The sequence below is a fragment of the Hevea brasiliensis genome, chromosome 18 (genome assembly GCF_030052815.1).
Source record: "Hevea brasiliensis isolate MT/VB/25A 57/8 chromosome 18, ASM3005281v1, whole genome shotgun sequence".
In the NCBI taxonomy this organism is placed as follows: Eukaryota; Viridiplantae; Streptophyta; class Magnoliopsida; order Malpighiales; family Euphorbiaceae; genus Hevea; species Hevea brasiliensis.
In genome coordinates, this window is record NC_079510.1 from 51,832,584 (window position 1) to 51,846,923 (window position 14,340).

Below are 14,340 nucleotides of genomic sequence, written 5' to 3' on the forward strand. Positions count from 1 at the left end.
GTAGAGACCCAAAAGGAACATATATAAATCATAGCATGCAAAAGTTTCATAGTGACGAATGTAAGAGAAGAGAAGGGGGGTCATGGCTCATGGAAGTTGAAATTGAAGCTGACTATGCCCATTTCGACCTCCATGAGCTGCCTGATCAAGCTGACTATGCATGCATGCCCATTTGGGTGGACTCCTTCCCTCTTCATTTTCAAGTTAATATTTGGCCCTCCAAGCTTAGGTGTTGGATTGGATGCAATATAATTTTATCTGTTCAATTAAGTTGTGCATTTCATCTCTAAGATTATTTAGTGAACTCAGTCCATTTATTTAATACATTCCATACATATATTTTTTTTTTCAAATCAATTATTATTTTTTAAGAAGAATCTCATTTATTTACGAATGTTCCTATGCAAACATATTATTATATTCAATAATTTTCTCTTGCGTATACAAAATTTCCTACCTTTGACTTGGGGTTTATTATATGTACCCATCATCTCTCACTTCATTGGTGTTTCCCTTCCATTCCCACAGGGCATAGCATAGGTGGATATGGTCTTACGGCTGCCCTTTGTTGGATAAAACTTCATAAATTTGGAACTTTTGAATTCCCAGTAGCTAGTCTATGGTTTCTTTATCAAGAAATCAAAACTTGTTTTTTTTTCAGTAATTAAAAACTGAAACATATTAATAAGCTTTTATTCGCTATATATATATATTGGAGTGGTTTTTAGAGTTATAAGATTTTAATTTTGAGTCTTAATTGAAGCTAATTATATATAAAAAAAAAAGTAGAATGATATATATTTCAGTTGTTGCCTTCTTGGCGATGGGAATTTAATCTTGAAGGCATTACATATGGGGTGTAATAATACCTTTTCCTCATTCTTATTTTTCTTCCCTTTGAATGGTTCAAAAGATGGGCTAAGTTTCTGTCCATTTATATTGCCATTGCTAAATAATCAAATCCAAAATCTTACTTTTTTTTTTCTTTTTATTGAAAAAATCATAATTTTTGAATTGAAATCCATTTAATATTGCCATTGCTGATTTTCCTTTTTTGTTCTTTTATCTATTTATTATATAAATAAAAAAAATTGACTTAAAGTTATTTATTAAAAAATTTTAATTTATTTTATTTTTAAATTTTGTTCAATTTAATTTAAAATTTTCAATTTAAGTTTAATAGCCTAAAAATCAAGAAAATAATTTTTTTTTAATTTTTAAAATTAAATTAATAAATTTAACTCATAAATTTAATTAAATTTAAATTAATTTTTTTTATTAATTTAAATAAAAAATTAAAAATAAATTAAATTAAACTTCTCAAACTAAATTATACATTTTACCAAAAAAATTTAAGAAATCACGATTCTTTTCTTTTCACTCCAATTCTCGCATTGAGGGTCGAAGTCAAAACACGTAAAGCATTTACACAAAATGTAGAGGAAATTCGAAGCCGGCCACGGCGAATCACAAGAAGAAGTCAAGGCACCTCCAATTCCAAAGCAAAGAGAAGAGAATTTGAGAATATCCCACTATTATGTGACTAGTTAATCTCAAGATACTCTTGCTAACCATCGACTCTTCCGCCCCGACGATGGCGACGTGGGACACGGACACCCACTTGCCGTTTTTAAGTCGATGGATATTTTTGAGCCACTGATATAAAGTGAAGAAGAGAATTATTGAGTGCCAAGAGAAATTGAGTAGAAAGCGTACAAGCAGGAACAAATATCTCTCTCCTTCAAAAGCAACATGGGATCAGTGGCAAAGAAAGGACTACAACAGTATTTGTTACAGCTTCAGCACCATCCCTTGAGAACTAAGGTCCCTTCGCTTCTCACTCTGTTATGTGTTTTTTCTTGATTATTTCAGCTCAGTTTTTGATGGGTAGTCTTGATTGAGGTTAAGAAGCAATCAAAGTTTCAATCTTTTCCATATCCCCAAAGAGTGGAAGATTGAACTCAACTATCCGGATTGGGGGTTACTATGGAGTTTAGATTGTTCTTATTCATGAACTTTGTGGTCTTTGATTCATCGATTTCGTAACAGTTTAATTGTAATGCAGGCAATTACAGCCGGGTTGCTATCAGCTATTAGTGACATTGTAGCACAGAAACTCTCTGGCATTCAGAAACTTCAACTCAGACGGCTTCTTCTGAAAGTGGTAATAGCTACTTTGCCATGTTTAAAAATCAATCAAAGAATTAATTAATTAATTACAAGGTTGAGATTTGGTATTCTGCAGCTCAACGAGATTTTTTTATGTTAATTTAGTGTACTTAGTTGTAGACTGACTTGATGTCAAAGAAACGGTGAATTTCTGTTGAACTTCAAATAGTACTTGGTGAAGGTATTGCAAGAAAGGAACATAAATTCTAATTGCAAATTTGGAATCCTTTAGCACTCAGCAATGCTAAGAAGTTATGATATGTTTCTGGCTTTTCACCACAAATTTATCTACCCCTACTATGTAAAATGGAGTGCAAATATTGTACATCATCTTACAGAAACTAAGACTATTATTTCAAACTTTGTATGGAATTTGCCATAAGTTCGCCCAATTAGTAAGAATTTTTATTGATTAATGTCTAGCAAAAGGGTGTCAGGCACAAGCTGAGGTATAGTCTTGTTGGGAACCACATCTCTCCTCCAAGGTTGTGGTTAAGGGTGAGCATTCGGTTCAAACAGAACCGAATCGAATTAAATTATTAAAACCGAATTACTATATTTTAGAACCGAATCGAACTGAAATAAATGAAAAACCGAATCAAACTGAACCACTTTATTTCGGTTCAAACCGATCGGTTCCGAATTTTGCTTATTTTTTAATTTAGACTTGATTTTCAAGTTATTTGGTTTGATTTTAATCTTAGTTTGAACCAAATAACCATTAATTAATGAAATTAATCAATTAATATATATATAATTGCATATAATTCATAAATTCCCTATAAAAATAAATTAATTCAAAAATAAAAAATACAATTCGGTTCAGTTCGGTTCAAACCGATTTTTTTCTCTAAAACCGAACTGAACCGAATTACCAAATTAAGGCTGTTCGGTTCGGTTTTTCAATTTAAACCGAATAGTGCTCACCCTTAGTTGTGGTTGACATGTCCAATCCCTCTCCCTAGCCTCAGCAAGGGGTTATTTTTTAGTGCAAATGCAGTTAGTGCAGTTGTAAGGGTCCTGGGTTTACAACCACAAGGATGTAGCTTTGAAAAAAGCTGAGCATGACAAGCGTGTGGTATGGCTAGACCTGCCAAGATTTCATGGTCTCAACCTGGTCTCAGGTGGTGTTATGGTCTATGCCCTTTTGTGAACTGAGTGGAACAAACCAAGAAAATGATACTCTAGCTGCTTGTGAAATTTGCAATCAAAGTTGGATCTTCATATGTTACCATTATAGCAGTGTGTATGCTGGCCAATTGGTACTCTTAAGTTGTTTACCTGGGAAATGATGATATGCCGATTTGTATGTGTGTATTTTCTGTTATGCATTTTATCTTAGACTTTTCCCTAACACATAAATGCAGCTTTTTGGTTTTGCGTATCTTGGACCATTTGGGCATTTCCTACATATAATACTGGATAAAATGTTCAAAGGGAAGAAGGATACAAAAACAGTTGCCAAGAAGGTATGTTAATACTTGTGTGACTCCACTCAACAGGAAAATTCCATATTCTCAGTTCTCTTATTTCACATTGACATCTATAGTGATTAGTAATCTGCTTAAGTTTCCAATCAAATGATGAATTTTGTTGTCAAATACTTCAAACCTAATGTTTTATTTGAATTTTGATTAATAAATTACATCATTCTGATGCCTACTTGAAGTAAATTGTTGTGAAATGAAGAATTAAAATTTTCAGGTAGTGCTGGAGCAGTTGACATCTTCTCCTTGGAACAACATGCTGTTCATGATTTACTACGGTGTGATCGTTGAAAGTAAGTTCATACCAACTCAACTCAAGTCAACTCAATGAAGCCTTGATTAATCTAACAAGGGGTTTAATTCTAAGAATTTGTCTATTATGGAAAAAACACTTAATATAATGGTGTAAGTGCAATTGTTGGGCAAGATACAAAAAATAAAGTCCTTTAGCAAGAGCAAAGGGATCAAATAAATTGGTTCCTTGAACTATTCTTTAAGTTTGGTCCTGTTATGAGTTTCTATGTGAAATTCTATGATTTTACAGTGTCTAAGTATTGTCAAATTTTCAAACAAGGTCAGCTTAGAGAGACAGGCTAGGTGTGAATATAGCTATTGCCTGAGAAATGGAATACTATTAACTACGTTGTTCTTTTTGTCACAAACAATAATGTTACTGGTGTTTTTCATCTAACTGTGATGTCAAATGCAGGAAGGCCCTGGATGCATGTGAAAACCAAAATAAAAAAAGAATACCCAACAGTGCAGTTCACCTCATGGACGGTATTGTTCTGTTCCTGATACTATTATGGTAATGTTATTACATGAAATATTAGTTAAACTTATGACTGCCATAAGACCTTCAATCATGGAAATTGCAGTTCTGGCCAGTTGTGGGATGGGTGAATCACCAGTATGTGCCACTGCAGTTTCGTGTCATTTTCCACAGTGTCGTTGCATGTGGCTGGTATATACTCTTGTCTCCCTTTAATTCTGCTTCCTCCTGTGTATACTCAGATTTGTATTTAAAATTTTTTCGTTTTTTCCTTGATATCATTCTGCAGGGGAATATTTCTGAATCTGCGAGCAAGGTCTATGGCATTGACAAAAGGTTGAAGTATGTCTCCAATGACAGAGTCCCCTATTCCAGCAACACTACATATGACTAATGGGGTGTGTGCTTTGAATGATTAATTATTCAAATTAGTCTTCATTATTCAATAAACTTGAATTCATTCCTTGTGCAAAGTTATTTGCATGTGAAAAGCAATGCACCGTGTGAGATTGTGAATGAATTCAAGGACAAGGAGTCTTTTATCTGTGATATGAAAGTGGAAAATGTACGAGATTGAATCAGAATTCAGAATGTGTGATATTTGAACGTCCGACCTGCAATGAAATTGGACTTCTTACCTAACACTAGCAATCTTCTCGTATCCTTTTCCAAAATGCTTCCATCTGCCGACCTTGTGCACGTCTAATTAATTGGTGCTCCTTTCAAATTGGAAATCGTTGACCTGGCTAATTCAAGTGATATCTTAATTTAGTTGGGGTAATTTTTTTTTCACTAGATCAATTCTATTAAACTTTAATTATGATTTTTTTTTTCTTTTAATTCAACATTTGCAGACAAGTTTGGATTGGCTTGAGGAATCTATTATAATTTTAAAATCTTAAAACATCAGCTAATACGTGGAATAGGGCTTTTATTATTTTAAAATCTTAAAATTTTGAAACCAGGTTAGTATGTTTTTATAAAAATAAGATTATTTAATTATTTTTAAATTATTTTATAAAATATAAATGTGATAAATAAAAATGAATGAATGTAGTATTTAAAAATTGTGATGTTAATTATTATAATTATGAAAATAAACTTCATTTACATTATATATATATATATATATATATATATATATATATATATATATAAACTATGAATTTAGAAAAGTGAAATCTAGTTCTCTTTTTTGTTATAATGCATTATGTATGGTATGCAGGCAATGATTTTTCACATACTAACGTGAAAGAATGTGCGTTTAAAATGGATCGATTGCGGATGATATATGTAGGTGGTTTATATGGGTTAACATATCTTGATAAAATTGTCATGATTTTATCAAAGAGCGTGTCTTATCACTAAATCACTTGCGTTACCATGAAGAAAAAAAAAGATGGGTTGGTTCATACATGCCCCTACCAGACGTAAGTTTAAGTGATGAATCTACAGCACGTATGTATGACTGTGCAGACAGAGGTAGGGCTGAGCAAAATTCAGTTCAACTCGAATCGAACTGAGTCAATTCGGTTCAATTGGTTCGGTTTTAAAACTAAATTGGTTCGGTTCGGTTTTATATTATAAAAATTTCAGTTATTTTGGTTCGGTTCGATTTTAAAGAGAAAAAATCGATTAAACCGAACCGAACTGAATAGTAATTTATATAGTTAAATCAAACTAAATCGAACTGAATTGATTTTTAAATTGATTTATTTTTATGAAAAATTTATGAATTATATTTAATTATATATATATTAATTGTTTAATTTCATTGATTAATAGTTATTAGGTTCAAACCAAAGTTAAAATTAGACCAAATAATTTGAAAATCAAGTCTAAATTAAAAAATCAATAAAAAATCAAACCGATCGGTTTAAACCGAACCGAACTGAAATAAAACGGTTCGGTTTGGTTTCTAAGATTTACGGCTCGATTTTTATAATTTAATTCGGTTCAATTCAGTTCGGTTCGGTTTGAACCGAATACTCACCCCTAGACAAAGGGCTAAACCAAATTAATTTTTTGTTATTGTTTTCGTTGCTTGTTTCATTTTTTCAATTTTCAAGGCCTCGTTACTCGTTAAAACCTCTTCAAAGTCAAATTCAGGATCCTAAAAACTTAGTTTCCATGGCCAATGAGCCATTCAAGAGTAAAATTAATAATGCCAAGAAATTGGGTGACTAGAAATAGTCTAATTTACTATTCACTAGCTCATTCAAACTTGCTAGTTTCAACATTTACCTGTAATTTTCAACAACCTCCACCTCCTGTATATATAAATTATAACAATGTGGCAGGTGATGCCTTCAAACCCAATTCATCACTTGGCTTTCCTCTTAGCCCTGAATCATTCATACAATATCCAATTTCATCAACATCTCAACGCCTGAATCACGACAAGAATTTTATAGCTAAAGAGCTAAAGAAACATACATGGCAACCATTCAAGCTCCAAACAAGTTGTTTCCTTTCATGACTTCATCTTCATGTTCTCGCAGAAGAAGCATTACAGCCACTATAAACCTACCAAAAACTCGCATTGCTCCTCTCCCTTTCCCTAAGCTCTCTACTAGAAGCTTGGTGGAAGAACTAGACAGGATGAGTTTTTATGAAATTGCAACAGCCACTGCCACCCGAACGGAAAAGGATGCCATTTCCACTTCTGGGATCAATACTAATGATACTTGTGTGAGGCAAGGCACCGATGCTTCTGATCCTACGGTGATTGCTAAGCTTTATGCAATAATGGAGGCCGTGGCAGATAGGGTGGAGATGCATAAGAATATTGGAGAGCAGCGAGATAACTGGAACAATCTTCTTTTGACTTCCATTAATGGCATTACTCTCACTGCTTCTACCATGTGTGGACTTGCAGCCATAAGTGATAGCGGTGCACCCCATGCAACCTTCAAAATCTCCTCAACAATACTCTATCTTGCTGCTACTGTTATGCTGGCTATAATGAACACCATCCAACCATCTCAACTGGCTGAAGAACAGAGAAATGCTTCCAGGTTGTTTAAGCAGCTTCAAGCTAGGATTCAAACAATGTTGGCCATTGGGAATCCTACCATTAGTGATGTCAATGAAGCATTGGAGAATGTTTTGGCTTTAGACAGGGCATATCCACTTCCATTACTAGGTGCTATGCTTGAAAAATTCCCATCAACTGTGAAGCCTGCAGTTTGGTGGCCACAGAAAAAGCAGAAAAAAGTCGAAGGGCTTGGAAGAAACATGGATATTGGAAATGGTTGGAATAGGAAGATGGAAGACGAAATGAGAGAGATTGTTGGAGTTTTGAAGAGGAAAGACAAGGAAGATTACTTAAGGTTAGGTGAAGTAGCCTTGAAAGTAAACAAGATATTGGCCATTTCTGGTCCTCTATTAACCGGCCTTGCAGCTATGGGGTCTGCTTTTGTGGGTACAAATCCATGGGCAGTGATAGTGGGTGTTGTTGGAGGTGCTTTGGCAAGCGTTGTGAATGCAATGGAGCATGGAGGGCAAGTTGGGATGGTACTTGAGATGTATAGGAGCAACGCTGGTTTCTTCAAGCTTATGGAAGAGACAATAGAATCAAATATCAATGAAAGAGATGTGAGGACAAGAGAAAATGGAAAAATGCTTGAAATCAAAGTGGCTCTACAGTTAGGCAGGAGCCTCTCAGACCTAAAGAATCTTGCAGCATCATCTTCTCTAAGTAATGGGGAGGCTACTGAAGAGTTTGCTAGCAAGCTTTTCTAGCTATTAGTAGCTTACTTGTCCATACATAACGTGGTATGATAATTATGTTGATTTTTGTACATAATCTAACATAAATATCGCTCATAAATACAAATTAATTTTGTTCGGAAAATTTTGATGAGCTCTTCTTTTTCTTCTATTTTCCTTGCCGATAAATCAAATAAAAAGGTGAATTATTATTATTATTATTATTATTATTAGTATCGTGAAAATTAAAAAAAAAATTCAAATAACTCTGTTGAATAAGATGGGATCGAATAAAATCATGTCATAATCTGGAATGCATTTATAATATATTAAGAGAATGTTAATCTATTGCATTTATCACATGGCACATTTATTAAATAATTCATTAACCTTACCATGTGTTGATTTATAAATACCAGAAAAAAGTTGAAAATATTTAATTACATTATATTTCAATTATTAATCTAAATATTATCATTTAAATAACAAATAAAAAATATAATAAGAAATGGCAGCATGTGAATTATTAATGTGTCTCAATCCACAAATATTATTCCTTAAATGCACATTAATCCAATTTAAGCGAGTTTCTATTATGAAACTCTAGAAGAATATCCCACATGCAATACTAAATAAATTGTTAATAATATTTTTTTTTTTTCGTAAACAGATCTCTCATTACACTTAATTATGCTTAATTAAACTGATGTGGTGTATTCTCAATGCGATTAAAAAGGGGAAGAATTGGTTACATGGCGCTGAAGGTTGATCTTGAAAAGCTTATGACAGAATCAGATGGGAGTTTCTTAGAGATACCTTGTTAGATGTGGGCCTTCCTAGTTCTTTTGTTGAAACAGTCATGAGATGTATTTCTGGTGCGGAGATGAGGGTTGTGTGGAATGGGGGTTTAACAGATAGTTTTTCTGCTTCCAGAGGGTTGAGACAAGGGGATCCCCTATCTACTTACCTTTTTGTTCTATGCATAGAAAGATTAGCTCATGGCATTTTGGAGGCTACTGGGGACCATTCCTGGCGCCCAATTTTTCTTAATAGAGGGGGTCCTTCTTTGTCTCATTTGTTTTTCGCTGATGATCTTATTCTGTTTGCTGAGGCGTTGATAGATCAAGTGCATGTTATTCGTTAGGTTCTGGAGAGTTTTTGTCTTAGCTCTGGTCAAAAAGTAAATTATTCAAAAACTCATATTTTTTTTCTAAGAATGTGAGTAACAGTCTTCGACGCAACTTGTGTAACGTGCTTGGTGTAAGAGAAACAGATGATTTAGGGAGGTATCTTGGAGTCCCTCTTCTTCACTCTCGAGTTACTAAGGCCACTTATCAATACATTGTGGACAAGGTCAGAAAGAAGTTAAACAGCTAGGATGTCAAAAAATTATCTCTTGCGGGTAGGGTGACTTTAGCTCGTTCAGTGCTTACAGCAATTCCTATTTACAGCATGCACACTGCTTGCATTCCACAAGCTGTGTGTCATGAAGTAGATAAATTATGCCGCCAATTTATCTGGGGTGCTTCTGCTGACAAAAAGAAGATAGCTTTGGTGAGTTGGGAGCATGTTCAACTTCCTAAAGAAATGGGAGGCCTGGGTTTCCGCAATCTCTCAATGCTTAATAATGCTTTCTTATTGAAGTTAGCATGGGAAATTTCCAAAAATCCTCATGCTTTATGGGTCCAAGTCATCAGGTCAAAGTATAAGGTGGGTGATGATCCTCTTCCTCAATGTTTGCGAGCTTACAACTGTTCGAATTTGTGGAGGAATATAGTTTGGATATGGTCTTCATTTCAGAATGGGGTGTGTTGGTCGTTCGGAAATGGCAAATTGGCTAGATTTTGGTTGGATGCCTAGCTGCCTGATGGAATAATTCTTCAACGAATTGCCATTCAACCTATCCTTGAGGATTTGTTGAATGAGACTATTGCTAGCTATGTTACAGCTGTAGGTTAGTGGGATTGGGGAAAGTTTAGTCAGTTCCTGCCAGCCTCTAGTATTCTCTATTTAACAACCATTCCTCCTTCTTTGTCTTCTCAGGTGGAAGACTCACTTTTTTGGGCATCTTCAAGTTCAGGCCAGTTTTCAATTAAATCTGCTTATCAACACCTTTTGGGATATTGAGTTCTCTAATGATAGTAACTGGCATTGGGTTTGGAAGTGGAAGGGTCTGGAGAGAATCCAGTATTTCTTATGGCTAGCGATTAATGATCGCTTATTAACAAATCATGAGCAACTTCGAAGGCATTTATGTATGGTGGATTCTTGTGATATTTGTTTGTCGGGGGTGGAATCAGGGCTTCATGTTTTGAGAGATTGTGTTGTGGCTTCTTATATTTGGAAGCACTTTGTTCCGAGGAATGACTGGGCTGAGTTCTTCTCTTCAAATACTGATCTCCGGAACTGGGTTATTCAAAATTTGAGTAAATGTGACCATGAAGTGCAGAATATGCACTGGCCTTTTCTTTTTGGCTTCATATGTTGGTCTATATGGGGTAGGCAAAATTGTTCTTTGTTTGGGGAGAATGATTTGAGCCTTGACTCTATGATTCATGTCATGACTTGCAAAGCACAAGATTGGTATTCTGTGGTATCTCGTTTACCCGAAAAAATTGATTCATGTATGAAGACAATAACGACCGTGAGTTGGACTTGTCCCCCTGATAACGTGTTTAAATTAAATATTGATGGTTCTCTTCCAAATTCGGGTGGTATAGCTTATGGCGGAGGGCTTATTCGAGACTCGAATGGCTGATGGATTAAGGAGTTCAAGGCTGTGTTTGGGAAGACTTCAGTTTTAGGAGCTGAATTATGGTCTATCCTTGAAGGTATGAAGCTTGCCAAAAGTCTTGGGCTGAAGGATAAAATTGTTGAGAGCGATAATCTTATTGCTGTGCAAATTCTTACGGGAGTTCTTCAGCCTCCAGGTGCTATTTTATCAGTTGTTTCTGCAATTCAATTCATTTCAACTCCTGATTGAAAGGTTACCTTCTCTCATGTGTTGCGTGATGCGAATTACGCTGCAGATTGGTTAGCAGGGCATCTTCATACTCATGATTTTGGTGTTGAAGTGTTGGATACTCCTCTTGTAGATTTGGTTCCATGGCTTATGCATGATCTCGTGGGTGTTGCTTACTTTAGATCTGTTTAATTGTTTGTTTTAATCTCTTTTGTAAAAAAAAAAAAAAAAAAAAAAAAAAAAAACTGATGTGGTGTATTAGCTTAGAATATACTGTCAAAGACAACAGCTTGTACCTGTCCCTATAGCTACAGGTTGGCTTGTCTTTTTCAATTAAGCTCTAATAACTCTTGGTTTGAAAGTCAAAGTAGGAATCTTCAGCCCTCCACAAATACGGCCAAATTGCTAAAAAGGAGCTTATCAGAGCTAAGCATCTTGCAACATCTTACTCAATAAATGGAGTGGATAGTGAAGAGTTTGCAAGCAAGAAAGCTTTTCTATATATTCCTCTGCTAGATTATCCATAATATTGATGATTAAGATGTGAAATTTTTGTAGTGAATAGAGTTAATTCAGTTGGTCAGAATGAAAATTTCTCTTTCTTGTTAATCATAGTTCAACCTAAATGCATTAAATTAATGTGAAAAAATCCGCCTTTAAAATTGTTCGAAAAGGAATTTTAATTTTAATTTTAATGTATAAAAGCTAATGGAAGATATCCATCTAACCGCAAGTAAAAAATAAATGAGAAGTTTTTATTATTGCATATAATCTAACACAAATTTTGTCTATAATCACTCAATACAATTCTGGTCTAACCAATAATTGAGCTGTCTACTGTGGATAAAAGGGCTCTTACTCTTCTAAAATGAAAGAAAACTAATCCCTCAATAACTTCAAGCATATTTTTCCAGAGCAAAGTGAACCAAAGGCAGAGTGTTTAGAACAACTAAGATTATTTTCATGGTTGCATTAATTAGCTTTAGTAGAGATGTTTTTAGGACTATGACTGTGATGTCTCGAGTTCAAGTCCAATTAGCTGAGGGCATAATGGTTTACCACATAATCAGGATTGCCAGAAAAGTTGCCTGCAGAAAACCTGCCTTGGACATCAGGAATTGGAGTGCTGAAATTGTTGGTGACACTGAATTGCTGAAGATTGGAGAAATTAAATTCTGGTATTTCCCCAATAAAATGATTGTTTTGAGCAAGGAAGTATACCAAGCCCAAAAATCTAGACACAGTGGAAATCTCACCAGTGAAGTGATTGTTTCATATACCAAGCCTTTTCAAGTTAATCAGTTGCAAAAAACCTTCAGGAATGAGAGCCAAAAATTTGTTATCCCTTGTGAGTTAGGCTTTTGCAATTTCCTATCTCTTCAAGTATATTGCCAAAAAAATGTTGTTTGATATCAGGCTCAAGACAGCAAGAGACTTTACCATACATAAATAGCACATTGGTTCCATTGAAATTGTATTCATCAAGAACTATCTTCTTAATAGTTTGCAACTGCGAGTCAGAGGACACACCTACCCGTTTGACCTTGAAGTCCTGTTCCAACCCCATTTCTGATCATTTTGCCCATTTCTTGGTGGAAGTTTCTCCATGAACTGCATTAGCCTCTACTTCACATTTTCTTCTACTAAAGTTGAAAGGAAAATTTTACCGTACAGTAATACAACCAGCCATATTATATGGTAGTGAGTGTTGGACACTGAAAGAGTCATATGTATGTAAGATAAGAGTTGCAGAGATGAGAATGTTAAGGTGGATGAGTGACCATACTAGACTAGATAAAGTCCATAATGAGAATATTAGAGAAAAGGTAAAAGTGGTGCCAATTGAGAATAAGTTAAGAGAAGGGAGATTGAGGTGGTTTGGTCATGTGAAGCGTAAACATACGAAGGCTCCAGTTAGACAAGTAACGCACATTAGATTAGAGGATAGAAAGAAAAGAAGGGGTAGACCTAAATTGACTAGGAGGAGGTAGTACAACATAACCTAGAAGCATTACATATTTTCGAGGATTTAACCCAAAATCGTTTAGAGTGGAGAAAGTGAATCCATATAGCCGACCCCAAATTTTTAGGATAAAGGTTTAGTTGAATTTGAGTTTGAGTTTGAGTTACTTGCCTAAGACTAATTAACAAAAATAAAGCAATCCAAAAGGATCAACACAGAAAATTTCAATTAGGGGCCTACAGCCTGAATTAGTCATACAAAATACAGATTCATTACTTATCTCATAAATGATTGTCGTGGGCATGCAATCAAATTATGAAGAAAAAAAATTTCTCTAAAAATAATCAAATCAAAATACTCTTGATTTGCTTATTTTCAATATATGACTCTATATAAGGACTCAATAATTAATGAATAGGTGTTGTCCATTATATGATTTAAGTAATGAACAAAAACTCTAATCAAGGAAAAATGAAAATAGAAAATTTTATATATTATTCATAATATTTAAAAATAATAATAAGGAAAAAGTTAATGAGAAAAAAAATTAATTCTAATAATTTCTTTAATTATTAAATATAGGGATTAAATTATTTAATTTTAAAAATATAGAAATTAAGTTGTAATATTAGTCAAAACTGGATCAAATAGTAAATTTTTCTTAATTGAATAAAAGACATATTTATCTTTTCACTTAAACTACCTATGATATTAAACAGAAAAATCTCTAATTTTAATAAAAATATAAGTGAAAGATTAAATTTTTTAATTTTTAAAATATAAATAATAAATCATAATATCAATTAAAAATTAAATAATAAATTACCCAAAATTTTATTTCAAATCATGAGAAACCGCAGCTACCATTCTAGACTTTATTAGAGCTTCACCTTTATCTCAATTTTAGATAAATTCTTGTTTTACATATTAAATAAAAATAAAATGATGCAACTTTTTCAAGAATTCATGTGAAATCCACTCCATAAAAGCCTTCATCAGCGAGAACCCATTTTAATTAATTATTTTTTTTGTATTAATTAAAAGTAAATTATATCCTAAATACTAAATATATAGTATATGATTTAATTAACTTAATAGTAATTGACTAATTGGCAAATAAGTGTTAGGCTACTGTTAATGAGATTTTAAATTTTAATTTTAATTAAAAAGAAGAAACAAAATAAATACTATAAATTAGTTGGGATGTGCACATCATCTACAATCATCACTTAATAATATATATATATATATATATATATATATATATATATATATA

The 14,340-nt window shown here is 33.6% G+C and overlaps 2 protein-coding genes across 2 annotated transcripts; both read left to right on the plus strand.

Moving 5' to 3' along the window:
- The first annotated feature begins 1,409 nt into the window (after positions 1–1,409).
- Positions 1,410–5,070, plus strand: LOC110670576 (peroxisomal membrane protein PMP22). The gene is made up of 7 exons (XM_021832668.2): positions 1,410–1,824; positions 2,066–2,164; positions 3,537–3,638; positions 3,874–3,949; positions 4,366–4,436; positions 4,535–4,620; positions 4,718–5,070. The coding sequence occupies exons 1-7, from the start codon at positions 1,753–1,755 to the stop codon at positions 4,767–4,769; spliced, it is 558 nt and encodes a 185-aa protein (XP_021688360.1). The 5' UTR covers positions 1,410–1,752; the 3' UTR covers positions 4,770–5,070.
- A 1,690-nt stretch (positions 5,071–6,760) lies between these two features.
- Positions 6,761–8,274, plus strand: LOC110670675 (probable F-box protein At4g22030). Its single transcript, XM_058141023.1, has one exon. The coding sequence runs from the start codon at positions 6,865–6,867 to the stop codon at positions 8,170–8,172; it is 1,308 nt and encodes a 435-aa protein (XP_057997006.1). The 5' UTR covers positions 6,761–6,864; the 3' UTR covers positions 8,173–8,274.
- Positions 8,275–14,340: the final 6,066 nt, after the last annotated feature.

Excerpts from the sequence above, each read along its gene's own strand:
- LOC110670675 (XM_058141023.1), top strand. The coding sequence starts at position 6,865 with ATGGCAACCATTCAAGCTCCAAACAAGTTGTTTCCTTTCATGACTTCA.
- LOC110670576 (XM_021832668.2), top strand. The coding sequence starts at position 1,753 with ATGGGATCAGTGGCAAAGAAAGGACTACAACAGTATTTGTTACAGCTT. Across the intron at positions 2,165-3,536 it reads GACGGCTTCTTCTGAAAGTG|CTTTTTGGTTTTGCGTATCT; the intron begins GTAATAGCTACT and ends ACATAAATGCAG. Across the intron at positions 4,437-4,534 it reads TGCAGTTCACCTCATGGACG|TTCTGGCCAGTTGTGGGATG; the intron begins GTATTGTTCTGT and ends TGGAAATTGCAG.